Source organism: Cryptotermes secundus, unplaced genomic scaffold (genome assembly GCF_002891405.2).
Source record: "Cryptotermes secundus unplaced genomic scaffold, Csec_1.0 scaffold120, whole genome shotgun sequence".
In the NCBI taxonomy this organism is placed as follows: Eukaryota; Metazoa; Arthropoda; class Insecta; order Blattodea; family Kalotermitidae; genus Cryptotermes; species Cryptotermes secundus.
The window spans coordinates 1,868,822-1,887,399 of record NW_019742442.1 but is presented as its reverse complement, the minus strand read 5'-3'; the positions used below and the strand labels follow the sequence as shown (position 1 = coordinate 1,887,399).

Here is an 18,578-nt window from a genome sequence, read left to right as displayed (position 1 = left end):
TCTTCATTCCACCAAATTCTCCATCATCATAATCACCCGGGGCAGACTACATTAGGCCAATCAGTGATCGCCGTGCCGAGTGGACCCAGTTGGACTCCACCCTCCACTAAGCGAATTAAAAAAGAAATTTAAACACGTGAGTATGCCTCTCATATTTTAAGCGCAGCGGTCACCTCGTCAAGATAGAACTCATACATTTCAAAGTGTAAACTGCAATAGGAACTATGAGCACTCGTTCTTATGAATTGACTTATATCTTCATGGATCACGCAACGTAGGCAAAGATTAACTTGACAGCCAAAAAGACAATTTCCTCCATTCAGCTACTCCGTTACGAAAGAACACGCGTTTGAAACATTACATGTTCATTCTTATTCAACTTTAGACTTAAAATTTTACTGTTATATAACATCAGCTTTTCTTTTGTGTGTGAAACAATGCCAATAATTTCGGCAGATAGAACGGGAACAAGCGATCTAAACTAGGAACCTATAATTTTTATTTGTAAATCATACATATTTTATTATATTTAAGAGTATAATTTATGTTTTTCAAATTGACTTGCTCTCAAGGATTAAAACAACTGTCTACATTGATGTGCGCTTAATTTATGACGAATTCCTATGCTGTATATTTTTTTCCCTTGGCACTACAGCCCCAGTGGGCCTAGGCCTTCCTCCATGAACTCCTCCGTTCACTTCGGGTTTTCTAGATCTTACACATACGGTAGGACTCCTTGGGCGGGTGATCAGCTCGTCGCAAGGCCTCTACCTGTACACAAACACAGAAAAAGGCACACACACAAACTAAACATCCATGCCCTGAGCGGGATTCGAACCCACGATCCCGATTTCCAAGCGAGCGAAAACAGTACATGCCTTAGACCGCTCGGCTACCGTGACCGGCTTGTGCTGTATATACAGAACTATAATTTTGCCTGTGATTTTGTATGGATGTGAAACTTTGTCTCTGATATTTAGGAAAAGTCATTGACTGGGGTTCTTTGAGACCAGGGTGCTGAGGGGAATATTTGGACCGAAGAGGAACAAAGTTATAGAATGGAGAAAACTGTATAATGAGGAGCTTCGTAACTTGTACTCTTCTCCAAGTATAACTAGAATGATCAAGTCAAGGAGGATGAGATGGACAGAACATGTAGCAGGTGTGGGGGAGAACAGAATTACATATAGGATATTGGTGGGAAAGTTAGAAGGAAAGCGACCGCTAGGAAGAACTAGACGTAGGCCGGTGGATAATATTAACATGGATCTTAAAAAGATTCAGTGGGGTGATGTGGACTGGATTGATCTGGCTCAGGATAGGAACCAGTGGAGGGCTCTTGTGAACACGGTAATGAACCTTCGGCTTCCATAAAATGTTGGGAAATTCTTGATTAGATGAGCGATTGGCTGCATATCAAGAAGGGTTCAGCTCCACTGCGTTTGCTGTGATGTACTACAAAATCACAACAGACTGGTCTAGCGGTGACGCCTCGACTTGTATTTGAGGGGTAACCAAGCTGAATCTTCACCGAAATATAGGCTACTTCTACTGAGGAGTTTCATGGTTTTCCTCAGTTCCTACAGGCAAATATCAGGAAAGCATCTCGATCAGGACACGACTTCTTCCTTCCAGAGCCTTTAAAATTCATTAGTCAACAGTCCTATAATTCAACGTGGCGTTAGTCAATTAATTAGTAACAGATCAAAGTACAATAACAATGATTACAATTCTAGGGGCACAGAATTATTTTACTGTGTTGTACGAATGGTGTAGCGACCGACTAGGGGGCTGGACGACAGAGGGGTCGGGATTCCAGTCCTGGTCGGGTCTAGAGTTTTCTCCACGTCGTCCAGACCGGCTCTGGGGCCCACCCGAGCTCCTATCTAATGGGTACTTGGCGAAATTTTCTCGGGGGTAAACCGGCCAGGGCGTGAAGCTGAACACGCAACTCCAACTAGTATCGAGGTCAAGAAAACATGAATCTATACATCCTCTCGCTAGTGGGACTTCATTGCGTAGTGCTTAATTAGTAAAGCACAGGGACTTTACCTTACTTTTACCTATGATTTTACGTTCTCACGGCAATAAATATATTGGGATATATTGTCTTGTGGGATATGACGCCGTGTAGCTCGGTGGTAAGGTACAAACGTCCATAAAGATGTAGACAGAGTTTCCTTAGAAACGCTGGTACCTATCTACCAAACTACACGGTGTCACTTCCTACACTACAGTAATCTTACAATCTATTATTGTTAACAAAGATCGATTTTACAACTGTGTTTATTATTTAATGCCCAATATCTATCGAACCCTGTCTTACACCTGGCTGGAACGTGATTTCCTTCTTGTCAAACAAAGTAAAACAGAGGACCCCCTATGACGTCCATTAATTTGAACATGTGTGAAGACTACGAATCATATTTATTTAATTATTTACCAAGACGTGATTTCTGTGAACGTCAAGCTGGACCTGACAGATGACCAGAAAGGGTAAATTTTTCTCTTGAAGTCAAAATTAATTCTGTAATTAAAAATCAATAACTGTTCTCATTGACGATACAGCCAATTCATATGTATTATGCCGAGAATAAATTGAACATGCAATAATATATTTGTTACACGTTAGGCAAACATTTACAGCCTAACTGTGCACCCCATAAAATATGTGAATGTAAAATTCACTAGGCAAACATGCATGTTAGTTTCATTCACATACCCGTTTATGAGATTTGTTGAAGAGTGACAAAAATGTTAACAGAATTAATGATCTGTACCTTGTTCATTAATTGTAAATATTCCTCCACTTTGCATTCTACACCGCAAAGAAAGCTGACAGGTCTCCAGGTTCGCCTTGTTATGACAAAAAACGAGCCTAAATACCGTGTACTGTACGAAATTATGACAGAATTAAAGCAGTTTTTGTATATGTCCAAGAAAAAGAGTGTGCAATATTAATTGTAATTTCTTTTTTTTTTATTGCTAGTGGGGTGGGACTAAGTCACTAGTACTGCGGCCACTTCTGGCCTATTGTACCAGCTCCAGATGATAGGTGAGGGTGATTGTGGAGCAATTGGTGGAATGGAGATTGGCAGGGAAAACCGAAGTACTCGGAGAAAACCTGCCCCAGCGCCACTTTGTCCACCACAAATCCCACTTAACCCGGGTCGCCGCGGTGAGAAGCCAGCGACTAACCGCTTGAGCTATGGCGCGACCCATTGTCATTATCTCTTTCTTATTCATTCAGTTATTGCAGTTCTACTGCACTCCAAATTATATACTACAGCCAGAAGCATAACAGAACCAAGATACCAGACGAAACACTAGAACTGTATTTTGTGTAAAGGCCTGAATCTACCTACATGATAATTATTTAATCTTCTAATTACTAGCTAGCTATATAGTCAAATGGTACTGTGGTCGCCTGGATTATAACACCGTGTTAACTGATAGGTCGTGTAGTCTGGTATGCCACAGACTCTCTACCCAAGAAAAGCACAACCTTAATGTCCACCGGCCTGAAAAACCTAAATCTCTATAACAAGGCCTAATGTTTTCTGTCGTAGTCGTTCATATTCATACTAAAATGCTGTTCGCTCTATACACACTATTATGCCTGGGTTATAACACTCACTTGTGCTTGGGACACGTGTGACTGCAATTAGTTTCGTGGATTATTTGGCATAATTAAAAAACTTGTTGATAAAAATTTGTTAAAACTTCATAAATTTTAAGAGTTCTATCTTATAGGATATAACGCCGTGCATACTGTTGAAAGTTAACCGACTTTTCGGAGAGACATATCGCCTCTATCTTCATGGTCGAAGAATAAGATAAGCAACAAACTAGCATGAAGCAGGCATCAAACTGACGAAACGTCAGTTAACTTTGAACGAACTACACGGCGTTATATCCCAGAACATGAAGCTTTTAATCGTGAGAATCTCAAATACATGATAAATTCTTTGGCATGATAACTGCTTTAAAACGGATGTATTTAAGTTACAGCTCATGCTGAGCGCCTGGCGAATACTAAGACTATCGGAGACAAATTAAATCGAAACGCGTTGAAAGTATATACGTAAAAAAACGCATCTTAAATTTACTCGTATATATCAAATATAACGAGCACGAAATTTTATCATAATGACTACCTGACTCACTTCACGATTCATCGTTCCTTTACGTAGCCGAGAGGTACTTAGATTGTCAAGAGATTCCTTATCTTGGGACACCCGAAGGCTAATTACTGTCATCACACAACTCGATCCGGTTCGCAAACTTACAAGCTAGTCATTTAAAATACAGCTTATCATTACAGGTATCTTCCCTACAAGAGGGATATTTCAGGTATCTTCCCTACAAGAGGGATATTTCAATTCTGTACTGCCTGTGTTGATACCAGACTAGCTAAACAGACANTCGCAAACTTACAATCTAGTCATTTAAAATACAGCTTATCATTACAGGTATCTTCCCTACAAGACGGATATTTCAATTCTGTACTGCCTGTGTCGATACCAGAGTAGCTAAACAGACAAAACACCAGGGAGGTCTCCCACACGCTCTCGTTCCATGCGATTTTCTTCTAACCACCATATCATTTCAATTATTATCCCATGCGTGCTGTATGATCCGTCCATCGCAATATTCGTTTAATAAGCTTAGCAATATCAACTGAAGAATATTAACACCGAATGTTCTCCCCATACATTTTTAACGATCCCCAGGTTAGTTCTTCAATCTTAGGTCATATGTCTTCATATTTTTTGACGACCAGTTCGTGCATGTAAACCATTTATATTTCTCTGTGGCATTAATTAACCATAAAATAATGCAGTCTACTCCTCTTATACTCTCGGCCCAGAATTCCACCAATAAGGTGGAACGGATTCCCATCTTGCATCCAGATGCAATGTACACCCATGCAAGAAAAGTACACCTTTACTCAAAAAAGTATACAAATGTACATTATATTCTAAAGACACTGCAATTTCACATTGTAAAATTATGAATCTGGGGGGAACTTTGTCAGTTTTTATCAGAAAAATCCTTGTAATATTCTGGTTTTAATGATGAATACCTTAACGTACTTTTTAATATTCAAATGTGATATATTTACGTTTTAGACTTATGTTAATATATGTATGTCCACCTACTTAAATTGATTAACTTTTCTTCGAAAACAAATATATAAGGAATATATTAATTTCTATTTTTGTCCATGATAAAGTACATCAAGCATTTACATATAAAAATAAGTCATTGATACGGAATTGATTTTTTTTTTGCATTTCAATAAAATAAGGAATCATTTCAATATCATAATTTGGGCGCAGCTAATAAATGTGTCTATTTGCGGAGAAATTTGTAGCCGCATGCGAACTCTCAATAGCGTTACGCACCGGCTCGCTCTTGTAATCCAACGGATCTTTCGACGCACTTATTTCCCGTGAGAATGCTTTTTACTGAAATGAACGTATAATCCCGAGTCCCTTATGGTTGCAAATAAAATAAATTTGGGGTTTGTTCCGTTACATATATTGCGGTTTAGAGTCTATATAATGATATTTTTGGATTAAACTCTGCTGCTCTCTGTCTGAATGAACTCGTTGTCAGACCAGACCGAAAACGTCTGACATCCCGACATTAACTGTTTCGTTTAATAACTGCTGAGCATTAAATTGAAGCAATATTCAGTATCTTCAAAGACTTATTTCAAAGAGAGCGTCAAATCATTATATTTTTTAAAACTGGAAACATTATTAGCGAAATAATTGTGTTACAATTAACCTGTAAGAATCACGGTTATCTGCTCATGTCGAAGCTTGATACAGTTCAGGGAGAACAGATTTTTGCTTATGTACGTAGGTTTATGAATGGACAACTTTCTGGTTCCCAGTGCGTAGGGATATCCATACCACATCGCGGCATAAGTAAAAATAAATTTTACAATAGGAATTAATATAACACTTCTGTACGTTAATGGCGCAATAAATCTCAATCCAGCATAGGATAGTCAATTTTAAGTCACATTGTATACTTTCTTGAGCAAGTGCAGTGTGCTCTGAACCGAAATTCTGTGCTTACCAATCAGTGATGTTGAAGAGTCCAGCGCAATGTACGATTATTGTTACCTTCTGCCTTTTATTTAACCGAGTGATGTAATGGTTCAAGAGAATGTCCGTCTGCCGTTTGAGCCTGCAGCAGGAATTTTGAAAAGATAAGTAATGGTTAACTTACATCTTGGCTGGGTCCACCTGTCCGAACCCCAGCGGGACGGTGACCAATTTCCCCGCCATCTTCCTCAGCGCCATGTATGTCTCCAACTCAGCCAATCTCTGGTCCGACACTCGTTTCTGCCTATGGAGGAATATCAGCATTATGAAATATGGCTCCTTAAACAAGATGCCCTTCCGTCACCTTGGGGATAGGCCTAACGTCGAAGCAGAGATGATAATTGTCTATTCGATTATTTTAAAACCCTGTTTCAGCTGTACTGTCGTGCTACAGGAGCGTTCTCAGCTGACTTCCTTGTAAATATACTTTATCACTTACTTACATACTTACTTTCTTACTCACGGAGCTGAGCCCTTCTTGAAGAGCCGCCAATTCTGCAGCTACTCAAGAATTACCCAGCATTTTAACCCGAAGGTTCATTACCGTGTTCACAAGATCCCTCCACTGGTCCCTATCCTAATCCAGATCAATCCAATCCATACCATCCCATTTGATCTCTCTAAGATCCATTTTAATACTGTCCACCCACCTAAGCCTTGGTCTTCCCATTGGTCTCTTTCCTTTGGCTTTCCCACCAATATCCTACACGCATTCCTCGTCTCCCCCATTCGTGCTACATGACCTGCCCATCTCATCCTCCTTGACTTGATCATTCTTTTTATACTTGGAGAAGCGTACAAGTTATGAAGCTCCTCATTATGCAGTTTTCTCCAACCTCCTGTCACTTCATCCCTCGTCGGTCCAAACATTCTACTCAACACCCTGTTCTCAAACACCCTCACTCTATGTTCTGTAGTCTGCTTTTACCGGTTCTCACGGTCTCTTCGTTTGCAGATTTCTTATATTTTATCTTCTACCCTGAAGATGGAGGCGATACGTTCCTCCGAAACGTCGGTTAACACCACATATACACGGTGCCAAATCCCAGAAGACTGTTTCCTCAAGATCTAAAAGTTTCTGATGATGTTACATTAGTATAAATATTATGTTCTTGCACATTATCCATCGCCTTGTCTCTATCTAAAAACTGTCCTGTTTATTTTTCAAAACACGACGTTTCGGAGACTGGCTTCTTCTGTAGGTTTTACCTGAAGACGGAGACAGAATCCAGTCTCCGAAACGTCGTGTTTTGAAAAATAAACAGAACGGTTTCTAGATACAGACAAGACGATGGATAATGTCCAAAAACATAATATTTGTAATACAGAACTGATTTAGTATTCGATAGCCGACAGTGTTATCTGAGTGTGGCATGACAGAAATGTTACACATAATTTCACAATATGAGGCAAGAAAGAGTTATATAACACCACAACTCCGTAGTAAGCACAGGCAGGCTTTACTACAAGTAAGGCCATGCAAAATTTGTATGTCATTCTTTACACAAGAATGTTTGTGAGCATATATGACCCTTGCGTTCTTTCTAATACTTTATAAGGCCACATTAGCGAGATCTACACAGTAACAATTATAGAACTTGGTTACCATTCGTTGGGCTATTTAAGCTAATAAATATGTAATAAATATCTGTCAGATTACCTCAAAATTTCGCACCATCGCAGTGTTTGAAATTGTTAACATACGAAACTTTTCCGTATCTAATTTGTAGTCATTCTTACGTTACCTCTCCGTACAAAATTTCACGTCCCTAACTTCGGCATTTCATTAAAATTCGCAATGAAACAGAAAGCTGAATACAGATTTTACTAGGAACCGAGATTAACGGCTGTGGGAATCCGTTGCGCTGACCAAGCGACACCCTGTATCCGCAGAAGTTGGCACTAGCTTCGCCGACAAGCGGCGGTCGCTCGGTCGGTATAGTTCGCTTGCGGACTACAGGCCACGGAGTTTTGTTTTTGTTTTTGTTTTTGTCGTGTTGTTCTTTTATATTCAAAACAACATGTTAACAGAAGTCTGGAAGATCTGTTACCAAACAAAATTTGAGGACCCCACACTGAATATTTTTCTCGTCTCTCAGTTTCGCACAGCTGTCGGTCGTTTTTACGTAATATCAGCTTTAGGGAAACAGAAATTACAAAGATGGAATCGAAACCAAGCTTCATTAAAATGTATCGACTGGTTCAATTTTTGGGGGGNGGGGGGGACTGACGCACTAGCATGAGTCATTTATTTCCTGTGGATGAAATTTCGAGTTTTATAACGAGACGAGCTTGAGTAATAAGAATCAGATAATTCGAAGAAAAAGATAAGGACGTCATATTCTAGCAAGGAGAAGCTAAACCCTACGTCAATAACATGCAAAGCCAAACAACACAATAACACAATAAAGTAAATGTAACTCCAAAATTTTGCACGTCACGTCATAAATATTGCATAAGAGTTCTGTATCATTTGTTTATTCTCTGGAAGTGTGTATCTTCACGGGTTATCTGGTGTCAAGTGACATGGTGATTTATGCGTGATGAATGTGAAGGGATATGGAAGGACGAGGTCGTTCCCTGAGGTAGAACTGTGTCAGCATTTGTCTGGATGGACTGAAGACAGCTTCTGGAAACCTCAGCCAGGTTTAAGAATTCATAACCTTCCTCTATGATCAATATACCTGTTGCAGGAGTATCGCTGATGATATGCTGATATCAATTTACGTATAAATTAAGGATCTACAAAGAAATGCTAATGATTTATGAAAACTATTATTATTACCCTCATATAATGAAATATGTACAAATTTACTGAACATGAATTACAACTACAGTTATTAGAAATGAGCGTGATTATATTTTACCAATTAATAATTTAACAAATATATTATAATTATAATACCGGTAATGTATCACGTTGTACTTGAATGCCGATATAATTTATATGCATGTATATACTTTAGAGTATCGTTATAGGTCTGTCGAAAGGAAGACATTGTCATCGTGAGCATCTATAATCAGGAGAGTCAGACTCCGGTGGGATTGGAACTCAGGACAACAAGAATATGAAGAGAGAATATTAACTACTACATCACGATATTTCGCGTGTTTTGCACACGTACGTATGCACTAAAAGTGCGAATAAGAAATTTCGTCATTATTATTTGTATTTAATTTAATAGTCAAGCTGTTTTGTAGCTAAGGATTGTGCTATAATGGCATATTAAGGACGTGCAGGTAAAGTTCATTGCATTCCTAAGTCGAAGAAAATGCAAGAGATCAATTGCACTTCGAGGTCTTTAGTCAGGGAATAAGAAATATCAGTGAATGGAATAGGAATAGGAATAGGTGGAATAGGAGCTTGTGGGCTTGGTAATGTGGATAGAAGGTTCAATACACCTACGAGACAAATACAAACCACTCCGTCCAATGCGACATATAAGTTTTTACTACGTTAAAACTTATCTCCCTTACATGTTTCGGTCCTTACAGGCCATCTTCAGAGGGAGATAAGTTTTAACGTAGTAAAAACTTATATTTCACATTGGACGGAGTGGTTTGTATTTATAATTGTTAGTGCGACGGACCAGAATGAAAGAAATCAAATTCACCTACGAGAAATCAAACGATAGACTTCTAATTCGTGATCTGTCACTGTACTGACGAGGTAACATGTATTTGTTGATTTAATGACACCGAATCAGTTAGAATGTTTATGGAGAAGGGAATAATATGAGAGTATGATAGTTTTTGATGAGTTACACAGGCTGGCAAGCACATGATTGGGGGCCTATTACAAAATTAGCATTCTGCAAAACCCAAGAAACAAAGAATGAAATCACGATATTCAGGACTCCGCCCAGGATTTCAAAATGGCACATCCCTAATATGAAGAAAGAGTTGTGGCCAGTACACCGTACCGTGTATTGGTAAAACATCTGTGCATGTCCTATATGTCAGTCGCATATGCATAGCATTGGATTAGATGTTTTCTCTAATTCGGTCCGACAGAACATTTTATAAGCTGAATTTCCTTTACAACTTTCAAGAAATAATTTTAGAGCGGAAGCGCAGAATTTCATGTTTTGGAACATGCAGATGTTATTCAGTTTCCCGCGCGATACTCCTGCCACATTTAACCTTTCATGACAATTACAAATTTTAATGAAAGTAACAAGAAACTGGCCTAAACTAGTATTCTATTTTATCTTTGCTACTTAATGAAGCGGGATCGACAAACGAGTTTTAGACACAGTGTTATCATTGTTTTGACCTGAGTGTACCAATATAAAGTTAACCGTTAACAGACACAATATTTATGACTAACTGAAAATAAACGTCTCATTCTGATAAGGATAATTTGTTGTCGGATGTCGTTTGTGGTTATAAAGTTCCTTTTCCGAAAAGAAGCGGAAATCCTGTACGGCAGATTGGAAAGACATTTGTCGATTTTAAGAATCTAATTAAGAGACTAAGATATAAACTTTGTACGCAATTTTTGGAGAGATGCGATATTCTCTTGAACTTTGTTATGCTATCTTCAGAGTGGGAACAATACGTCTTTGTAAGATGATAGACAAATTCGTAACTATGTTGCTTATGTTATTAAATAAATTGAGCGTTTTAAGAATTGAGGCGGAGATGCGATGTAATAGACACATGTCAGATGTATGGTTCAATGAATTATAATGAAAAACAGAGCAAGAAATACTGTGTCGAAATTTCTGCAAACGAACCATTACTGAGTCTGAAATTTGTTGAGCAATTCATTATTAGATCATCAAAGGAGATCTGAAACTCCCGGAATCACTGAAATGTCAGGAACCGTTCATGCATTGAACCAGGTTTATCTGATACTATGAAAGGGCAGTTTGATTATGTGAGTTAGGCTTGCTTTCACTGCTCGACGTATCTTCGCTATGCCTGCAAGGTCATATTTAGAGATACGCCTCCAACATACCGTGACTCAGAATAATTTCTAGAACTAAAATCCGTGGCCTGTAGTCCGCAAGCGAACTATACCGACCGAGCGACCGCCGCTTCTCGGAGAAGTTAGTGCCAACTTTTGCGGATAGAGGGTGTCACGTGATCAACGCAACGGATCACCACGGCCGTTAACCTCGGTTTTCTAGACCGGAGCCTCTATTTCCTTGAAGCAGCTCCTCAATTATCCTCACGAAGCTAAATGGACCCCGTTCCAGACCAATTACTTCTCAGAAATCTGATAGACCCGGGACTTCTGGATCTCTAGCCAGGAACTCTGACAACTAGGCCATTGAAAATGTTGCATGAAATAAAATGCGCTAACATCAAACGTCATTCTATACTAGGCACTAATAGTTTTAAAGCTTATGAAGGGAACAACGAAGAAAAATAGCAGTGTGAAGTGGTGACATTACTGTCAACTGCAATTAGTCTTTCTGTCACATATCTTGAAGCCGAGCAGAGTCATCGGGTTCGAAGCCGTGGCACGAGTAGGCTTATCACTTTAAGATGTGTTACGTCATTTTAGTTCTTGTTAGCGGAGACTGCGCCATTTTCTTTCTCACGCTCCTCTTCTTCCCAGTTAAGTACCACAGTTCTCAACAGAGTGCATTTATGTACAGAAGGAAACGAACCAAATTTTAAACTGTTCCCTTGATCGAGAAAGAGGATGTTATTCTAGATGACAGAGAGGAGTGGGGCGATTACAGTTTCGTTAATAAATATTTTTGCCGCTCATTTTAACTGGAATACAAGCAACATTGCGCAACAACCATGGCAGGAAAGCAGAAAGGAAACATTTCTGTAAAATAAAACAAATTTAAAGATACAAAACAGGTGAAATAGCAGACAGTATAGCATAAAGACAAAGGAAAAGAAAACTGAAAGACAGTTCTGAAAATAAAAAAAAAGATATATTACAGGCAATAACGGCACACGCAAGAGGAGTGTCAGCCATATGCAGAACCTGCGACAAGAAACCAATGACATGAAACATACAATTGCAAGAAAGAAAAGAGAATGGGATAAAATTATGTTAGATTAAATATGTCATTTTTTATCATGCGTAGAACAAAGCAAAGGCATATTACATTCTCTACTTTTAGGCAGTATTCTAGTAGTCAGGGTATAAAGGCATGATTTTTCTATCCTCTATTATAATTTAAAAAGCTTCAAATTCTATCAAGCAGTTTATATTTTAGCAATGAATATCAAATTCACATTTAATCTCTTCCATGATAACCATTAGAGGACTAACTTTCCTGCCTTCTGGAATTTTTATTTTTTATTTTTTTCAGAAATCAATGAAAAAACGTAACCCGTGATCTCCCATTATTTTCATGCAACTATTATGGGATTTTCAACAACAGACATCGCACGTTAGTATGGCACTGTGGTAACAGACGGTTTCGTTAAATGAAAGCTAACATGGGAAAGATTACATATTCTGTTACTTTCTTTTCATAGAGTTTGAAAACATCGCTTGGAGGACTAGAAAGTTTTGAGCACAGAAAACTTAATTTATAAATGAAGCCATGGGCTTTATATTTCTTAACTCGTGTGAAGTCACAAGTGAGGTACTACACCTAAGTTCCACAGAAGGATATAGTGGTACTGGTGTAGACTTTTCCGAATTTCCAATGTCAATTCTCATTCCACAAACTGTTCCACACTCTTTAATTATAATGGGACGGACGTTACATAGTCTCGTCACTAAAAGTGTCCCAAATAATGAGCATGAACAGTTCCATAGACGGAAGTCAATGTTATTTCATTTTTCAACTTGTTAAAGCTGATTACTCTTTTACGTAAGCACTTATTATAATTAGGCCCACTTAGCTAATCTCTCGTTTGTGGAATTTTCTATCGAATAATTTTACTTGGTCTCCAGTTTTGGAGGGAAGCTGTGAATATATTGCATAAGCAGTAGCGGACAACCGACAAGGGGTAGCCCTTCAGCTTGGGGGTTGGGGGTGGGGCTAACAACTTCTCACCGTAAAAAATCAGTATGTTACGAAAATGAACACAAAGCCTCGCCATGAGTAGGTTAATTTAAATACCTATATGAAGTATGATTGGGTTAACAAACATTGAGAACAATTTACTGTATGAAAGTAAAGGTAAAAAAGTAAAGCTATCCCTGTAACAGGCCGTGGAGGCCCATAGGGTTGTGAGAAATCGAGGCTCCCACATTTTCTATAAAATCGGTTCATAGATGGCGGTAAGGTTGTCAGCCTTACGCGCCGGCCGCCATTCATCCCCAAGAATATTCCTGGTACTCATTTCTGTTAGAGGGTGAGTCAACTCCAGGGCCATAGTGCGGCTGGAAGGATCAGGTAAATTGAAAAAAACTACACCTCATCGGGACTCGAACCCGCGACATTCGGACTTGTGGCATAGTGTACCCTGTATGAAAGTATTATATTAAATAACTTATTTCGTATAATTTCAGAAGGTTATAGATTTACTGCCTAAAAGTAGTCCTGAGGAAGAGGAGCATATATATATATACATATATATATACATACATATATCTTTATTGCGTTTTAAAAAGAGGAGTGTTTATAAACTTTCTAAGAAATAACTTTGAGTTATGTTACCGAATTGGCTATCCATTTGAATAAGCGTAACTGAAAGACTGCCTTGTGAATAAAACGTGTCTGTCTACTGTCTGCACGTACATTTGTCGTCGGAATGTCCATACGTGCTGCTGCCATTTTAACAATTTCTGTCAGTAGCATCTTTAATTTCCTGAACAGTTTGTCGAATTTTGATCGATTCTCGTGTGGGGTATATACAGGTGTATGTGGACTATTTAGAATTTTAATTTCACTAAAATCTACACCATCCTTTTCTACTTATATTCTTAAAATTAATTAATAATAATGAAATACAGTAAACCCTAGCTAATCCGGTTAAAGTTAAACCGGATGTCGGATAATCCAGATCGAAATATGAAAAATGAAAAATTTGCTCACGATTGAGTACATACATACACATTTTCACCTTACAAAACGCGTTTTATTCTGACTCGGATCGTTCATCAAGTAGCATTGTCTGTAAGAATTAAAACGCACATTTTTCTCTGTTTTATAATAATATATTTCATGATATTTCAAACCATTTGTTGTGATCGTCATAGCTGAATATAGCAAAAGACTGATTAACATTATTGCAATAAAATACGCACAAGACACTTCATGGAATTCACTAAAACGTTACCGTAATTGGAAGCAAGACTGTTGAACCTGATACATGGACTGCTGTTAAAAGTACACCGCAGTGGCAAAATGTGCATTTCACTTCTATTGGCCAATTATAACTGAAGGCATGAAGGCTTATCTAATCATAGGGCACACACAGACACTTATATATGTGTTTCTAATAACATATCGTATAAGCAATAATTAAACAGATATTTTATTTGTAGTACATATTTTTGTTCGATGAGATGTTTATAGAAAGATTCACGCTAGAGAGTGATTTCGCGAAATGTAATTCGTAAGCACGATTGGTCAACCAATTTTTAATTAGTACTGACATGTCTTCAACAGGATAAAAATTTTGTATTAGTAATAAAAATAATGTTTAATCATGTAGCCTCACATGATGTCACTTTCTGCAATCTTTGCTTGCTATTGCGAACAACGTCTTACAGTGATTTCAATGCACACTTCTGTAAGGATCCCACTGCTGTGTTATGAAGTTGTAATGATGCAATGACTTACCTGTAGGGTCTTCCATGTGTCTGAGGAATAAGAAGCGCTACGAAGGCGACGACAGACAGTACAACAATCGCTCTTGTTCTCATCGCGTAAGCTGATGCAATAGGCTCGTGTTATCCACCACACTTGCGCCGGCGCTAGCTACCTGTAGCAGATCAAGCAGCGGTATGACTGTGGCTATCCGTTCGCATGTTATATATACACTGAAGGGCAGCCGCCCACATAGGGAAGCCCCAATAGCGTGACGTAGCAGCCGGTTCAGCCAATCCCTGTTCGCACAGTTATTATGAACTGTGCGAGATTTGCGGTTCACATGGCGCTGCCTTTCATGTGACTCCATGTAGTCTGGTAAATATTTACCAACGTTTCGGAGGAACCTGCTACATTAAATTTTTACTCCGAGGACTACCAGACTGGACTACGTAATTTTCCATAAGACAAAGGTCTTATTATGAACTGTTCGTTGTAGGTTATGTTCTGTCTGTTTACATTAATTTGGTCCTGTGGTAATGGCTTCCTTTAGGTGCATACGAGCATGTTAATATGTTTTTGTTAGATCTAGTTAAAATGGTAAAACTATCCATGTAACAGGTTGTGGAGGCCCGTGAGTTACTGAGACGTCGAGGCTCCCACATTTTCCAGATAACCGGCTCACAGATGACGGTGAGGTTGTCAGCCTTACGTGCCGGCCGCTCATTACACCCCAGGAAGATTCCTGGTACTCATTTCCGTTAGGGGCTGAGTCGACCACAGGACCATAGTGCGGCTGAAAGGCGTAGGTAAATTCAAAATTCCACCTCATCGGGACTCGAACCCGCGACCTTCCAGCTTGTAGCGTAGTGCCTCAACCAACTACACTACGGGGGGGGGGAGATTTATTCATTTCATTGGGAATCGAACCCGTGACCTTTGATAAGTAAAATCAGAATTCATGACCAGGTTATTGAATGGTTTAGTCATAATGATTTTGATGAGGCCCACTTCAGAAAATATTTAAGATTTAACTAAAATCGACGGATCTCTGTCGGGGGGCGTTCATCTGCTGCGTTCGCTGGAAGTTATGAAAGGTATTACATAAAGATAAGGCGCCACTTATGCAAGCTAGAACAGATTCAAGGTAAATGCAAACCGAAAGAGGCACCTATGTGTATGTACAGAGCAAAGCGTGAAGAGACAAAACTCTTAAACTAAATTAATATTATTAGGTTAATTTTATTTTATTGAGTGTATATACATATCATTTAATTTTCTTTCTTTCGTCTGTTCTTCCTTTCTTGTTCTTTCTTCCATGTATCACATAAATTCCCATTATGTTTTTTTTCTAGCACATTAAATATTTGTATTCATACATTACACACAAAATTGAATCTTCGAATCGGCAGCGGCGTACCTTCATATCATTGTCTCTGGCACAAAAGAAACCTGAAGAAGGAATAGGCCAAACGATTTAAAGGAATCATCCAAGGATTCGTCTAAATAAATCCATAAAGCTTGCAAAGGAAATTAGAATATTTGACTTTGTGTGGAGTGAATTTACGGCCTTTCGAGCATAATTATCAGTTAATCATTAATCACTGAGCATCATGGAACTGGATGCTGCTTCTAGCAATAGCAGCAACAACAGAAGGAACGTAGGACATTAAATATTCCTTAAGCGTACTTGGGTTAGGAATGGATATAAATATCTGTAGCCTAGAACAATAATCAGCAATAGAGAGAGATAAAATAAATAAGTAAGTAAAATTATACACTCTTATTAAACAAATTAAAAAAACAGTACGCATTAAATTTAAGAATGTAAAATTTCTCTAACGTGTTCAATATCTGCTTCCCAGTATTTTCTAACTTGTTCCACTTTTATTAAATTGAACAATTTTTTTACAAACTCTCGGTATGAATTATGTCATAACAACATCGTACACTTAATTTTCCACAATGATGAGTGACAGCATGGCGGACGCGCGGACTTCTCAGGGGAAAGCGACAATAGTTGTAACAAATGCATGATTATGGAATGAAGTAGGATAATAGAACTTAAACAGCTTACTTTTAGGAAATCGCTTTTTAGAATAGGCTTATAAAATAATATGGCGGCCGCTTTCGGTGTAACGACAATAGAGTTGAGTATTGAGTAAAGAGCGGGTGGGTTTCCCCATGCACTTAGACCAGTTATTGGTCCATTGTGCGTCCCTCGCTTAATTTCTACTGTCTCCATACCCTACCGGTACTGGTGCTCGCTATTAGCCCCTTTCTGCCAGCGAGGTTCCAACCTTCTACTGGCAGTGGTATTTAATAGTTAGTCCCTTTCTGTCAGAGGTCCCCCTTCCTCTGGCAGTGGTACCTGATACTTCCCTATCTACCGGAGGCATTGGAAATTTTTTGCCAAATTTAGCTCAGAGGTCTCCAGGAGACATGAGGTTCTTTTACGTACGTGCCGTAAATCTACGACACGGGACCCACGGCTTAAAGTCCCTCCCGGAGGACTTGTTCCCTGAATTTTTCCGCCCTTAAAAATTCCACGACTTCCGCCGGGTTTGAACCCGCGTACCTTGAGTCATGAGGTGGGAACGTTACCCCTAGACTACGGAGGCCGCTTAACGACAATAGAACTAAGCGTATGAAAACTGGTACAGAGATAGAGCATTGTATTGTAATATACTGTGCGTGCGTCAGGAACTGCAAATGTTGAGGTTAGGCTACATCCGACAAATATAAGCTACAGAGAAACTGCATTAAGGACAAGTTCTTCGCAAAAATAAAATAAAGAACAGTATTAGGAACGTAGGACTACATATGGATTTTATATAATAGGAAAATAAGTTTCTTTATTTGTGCTCCAAATTCTTTCTCTGTTAAAACGTCTGTGTGTAACACAGTCCGTCAATAAAGCAACATATTTTTCCTTTTTCTTCCACTTACAATTTAACACAACAAGTTTCGGCCTTAGATGGCCATCCTCAGGTGTCTCAATGTAAGTGGAAGAAAAAGGAACAATTGTTGCATTATTGACGGACTGTGTTATACATAGACGTTTTAATACGGCTTGCAACAGGATGCTTAAATACAGAATTCCTTCCCTGTTGTTAGGACTCTCAGTGTACATAGTGCTCGACGGCTCACAAGCACCATGATGAAAGCTGCTCAGGCAAATGGGGGACAAATTCAATGGATATCAAGGTCATGTGACTTAATTTCCATGGAATTCCCGTTACAGAACATAGTGTATTGTCGGCCTTTCGCCTCTTATTTCAAATGGCACAAACGCTGGAAATTTAGCGTACAGAAGCCACTCAGTAAACTGTACGGGGGCAAACTTCGAAGTATGTGAACAAAACTGGACAGAGGGGACAGGTTCCGCGTTACGAAAGGAGCACACATAGAGCACATGTTCACAATTTGAGTTTATCATCTCTCCTTCGTGCACGTTTGACACTCATGCCTTCAAGAAAACCAGAGTTGTAAACTCTTGATGTTGCTAAGCCAGTTTATAATTGCCATGCATATTATGATAAGGGATTGACGTCAAGTGTTTTGGTCCCGGATCTTTATTTAGCTTATAAAATGATACGAAGTTAAATTTAATTTTGAAGAACAATGTGGAAACACTGGCTTTGAGATTCCATTGAAAGAAGGTAAAGCTATCCCTGTAACAGGCCTTGGAGGCACATAGTGTTCTGAGACGTCGAGGATCCCACATTTTTCTAGACAATAGGTTCACAGATGGCGGTGAAGTTGTTAGCTTACC

General features: G+C 38.9%; 1 protein-coding gene across 2 annotated transcripts in view; it reads right to left on the bottom strand.

Moving 5' to 3' along the window:
* LOC111873097 overlaps positions 1-18,578 on the bottom strand; it is a 53,597-nt gene that overhangs the window by 15,011 nt on the left and 20,008 nt on the right. Inside the window, exons 2-3 of one of the 2 annotated variants that reach the window (XM_023867510.2) lie at positions 14,837-14,978; positions 6,094-6,204 (exon numbers count right to left, since the gene is read on the bottom strand). In XM_023867510.2, coding sequence (XP_023723278.1) covers positions 6,094-6,204; positions 14,837-14,919 — 194 coding nt within the window. In that variant the 5' untranslated portion in view covers positions 14,920-14,978. Of the gene's footprint in view, positions 1-6,093; positions 6,205-6,246; positions 6,367-14,836; positions 14,979-18,578 lie in introns of both variants that reach the window. The other variant, XM_023867509.2, reaches the window with a different exon arrangement.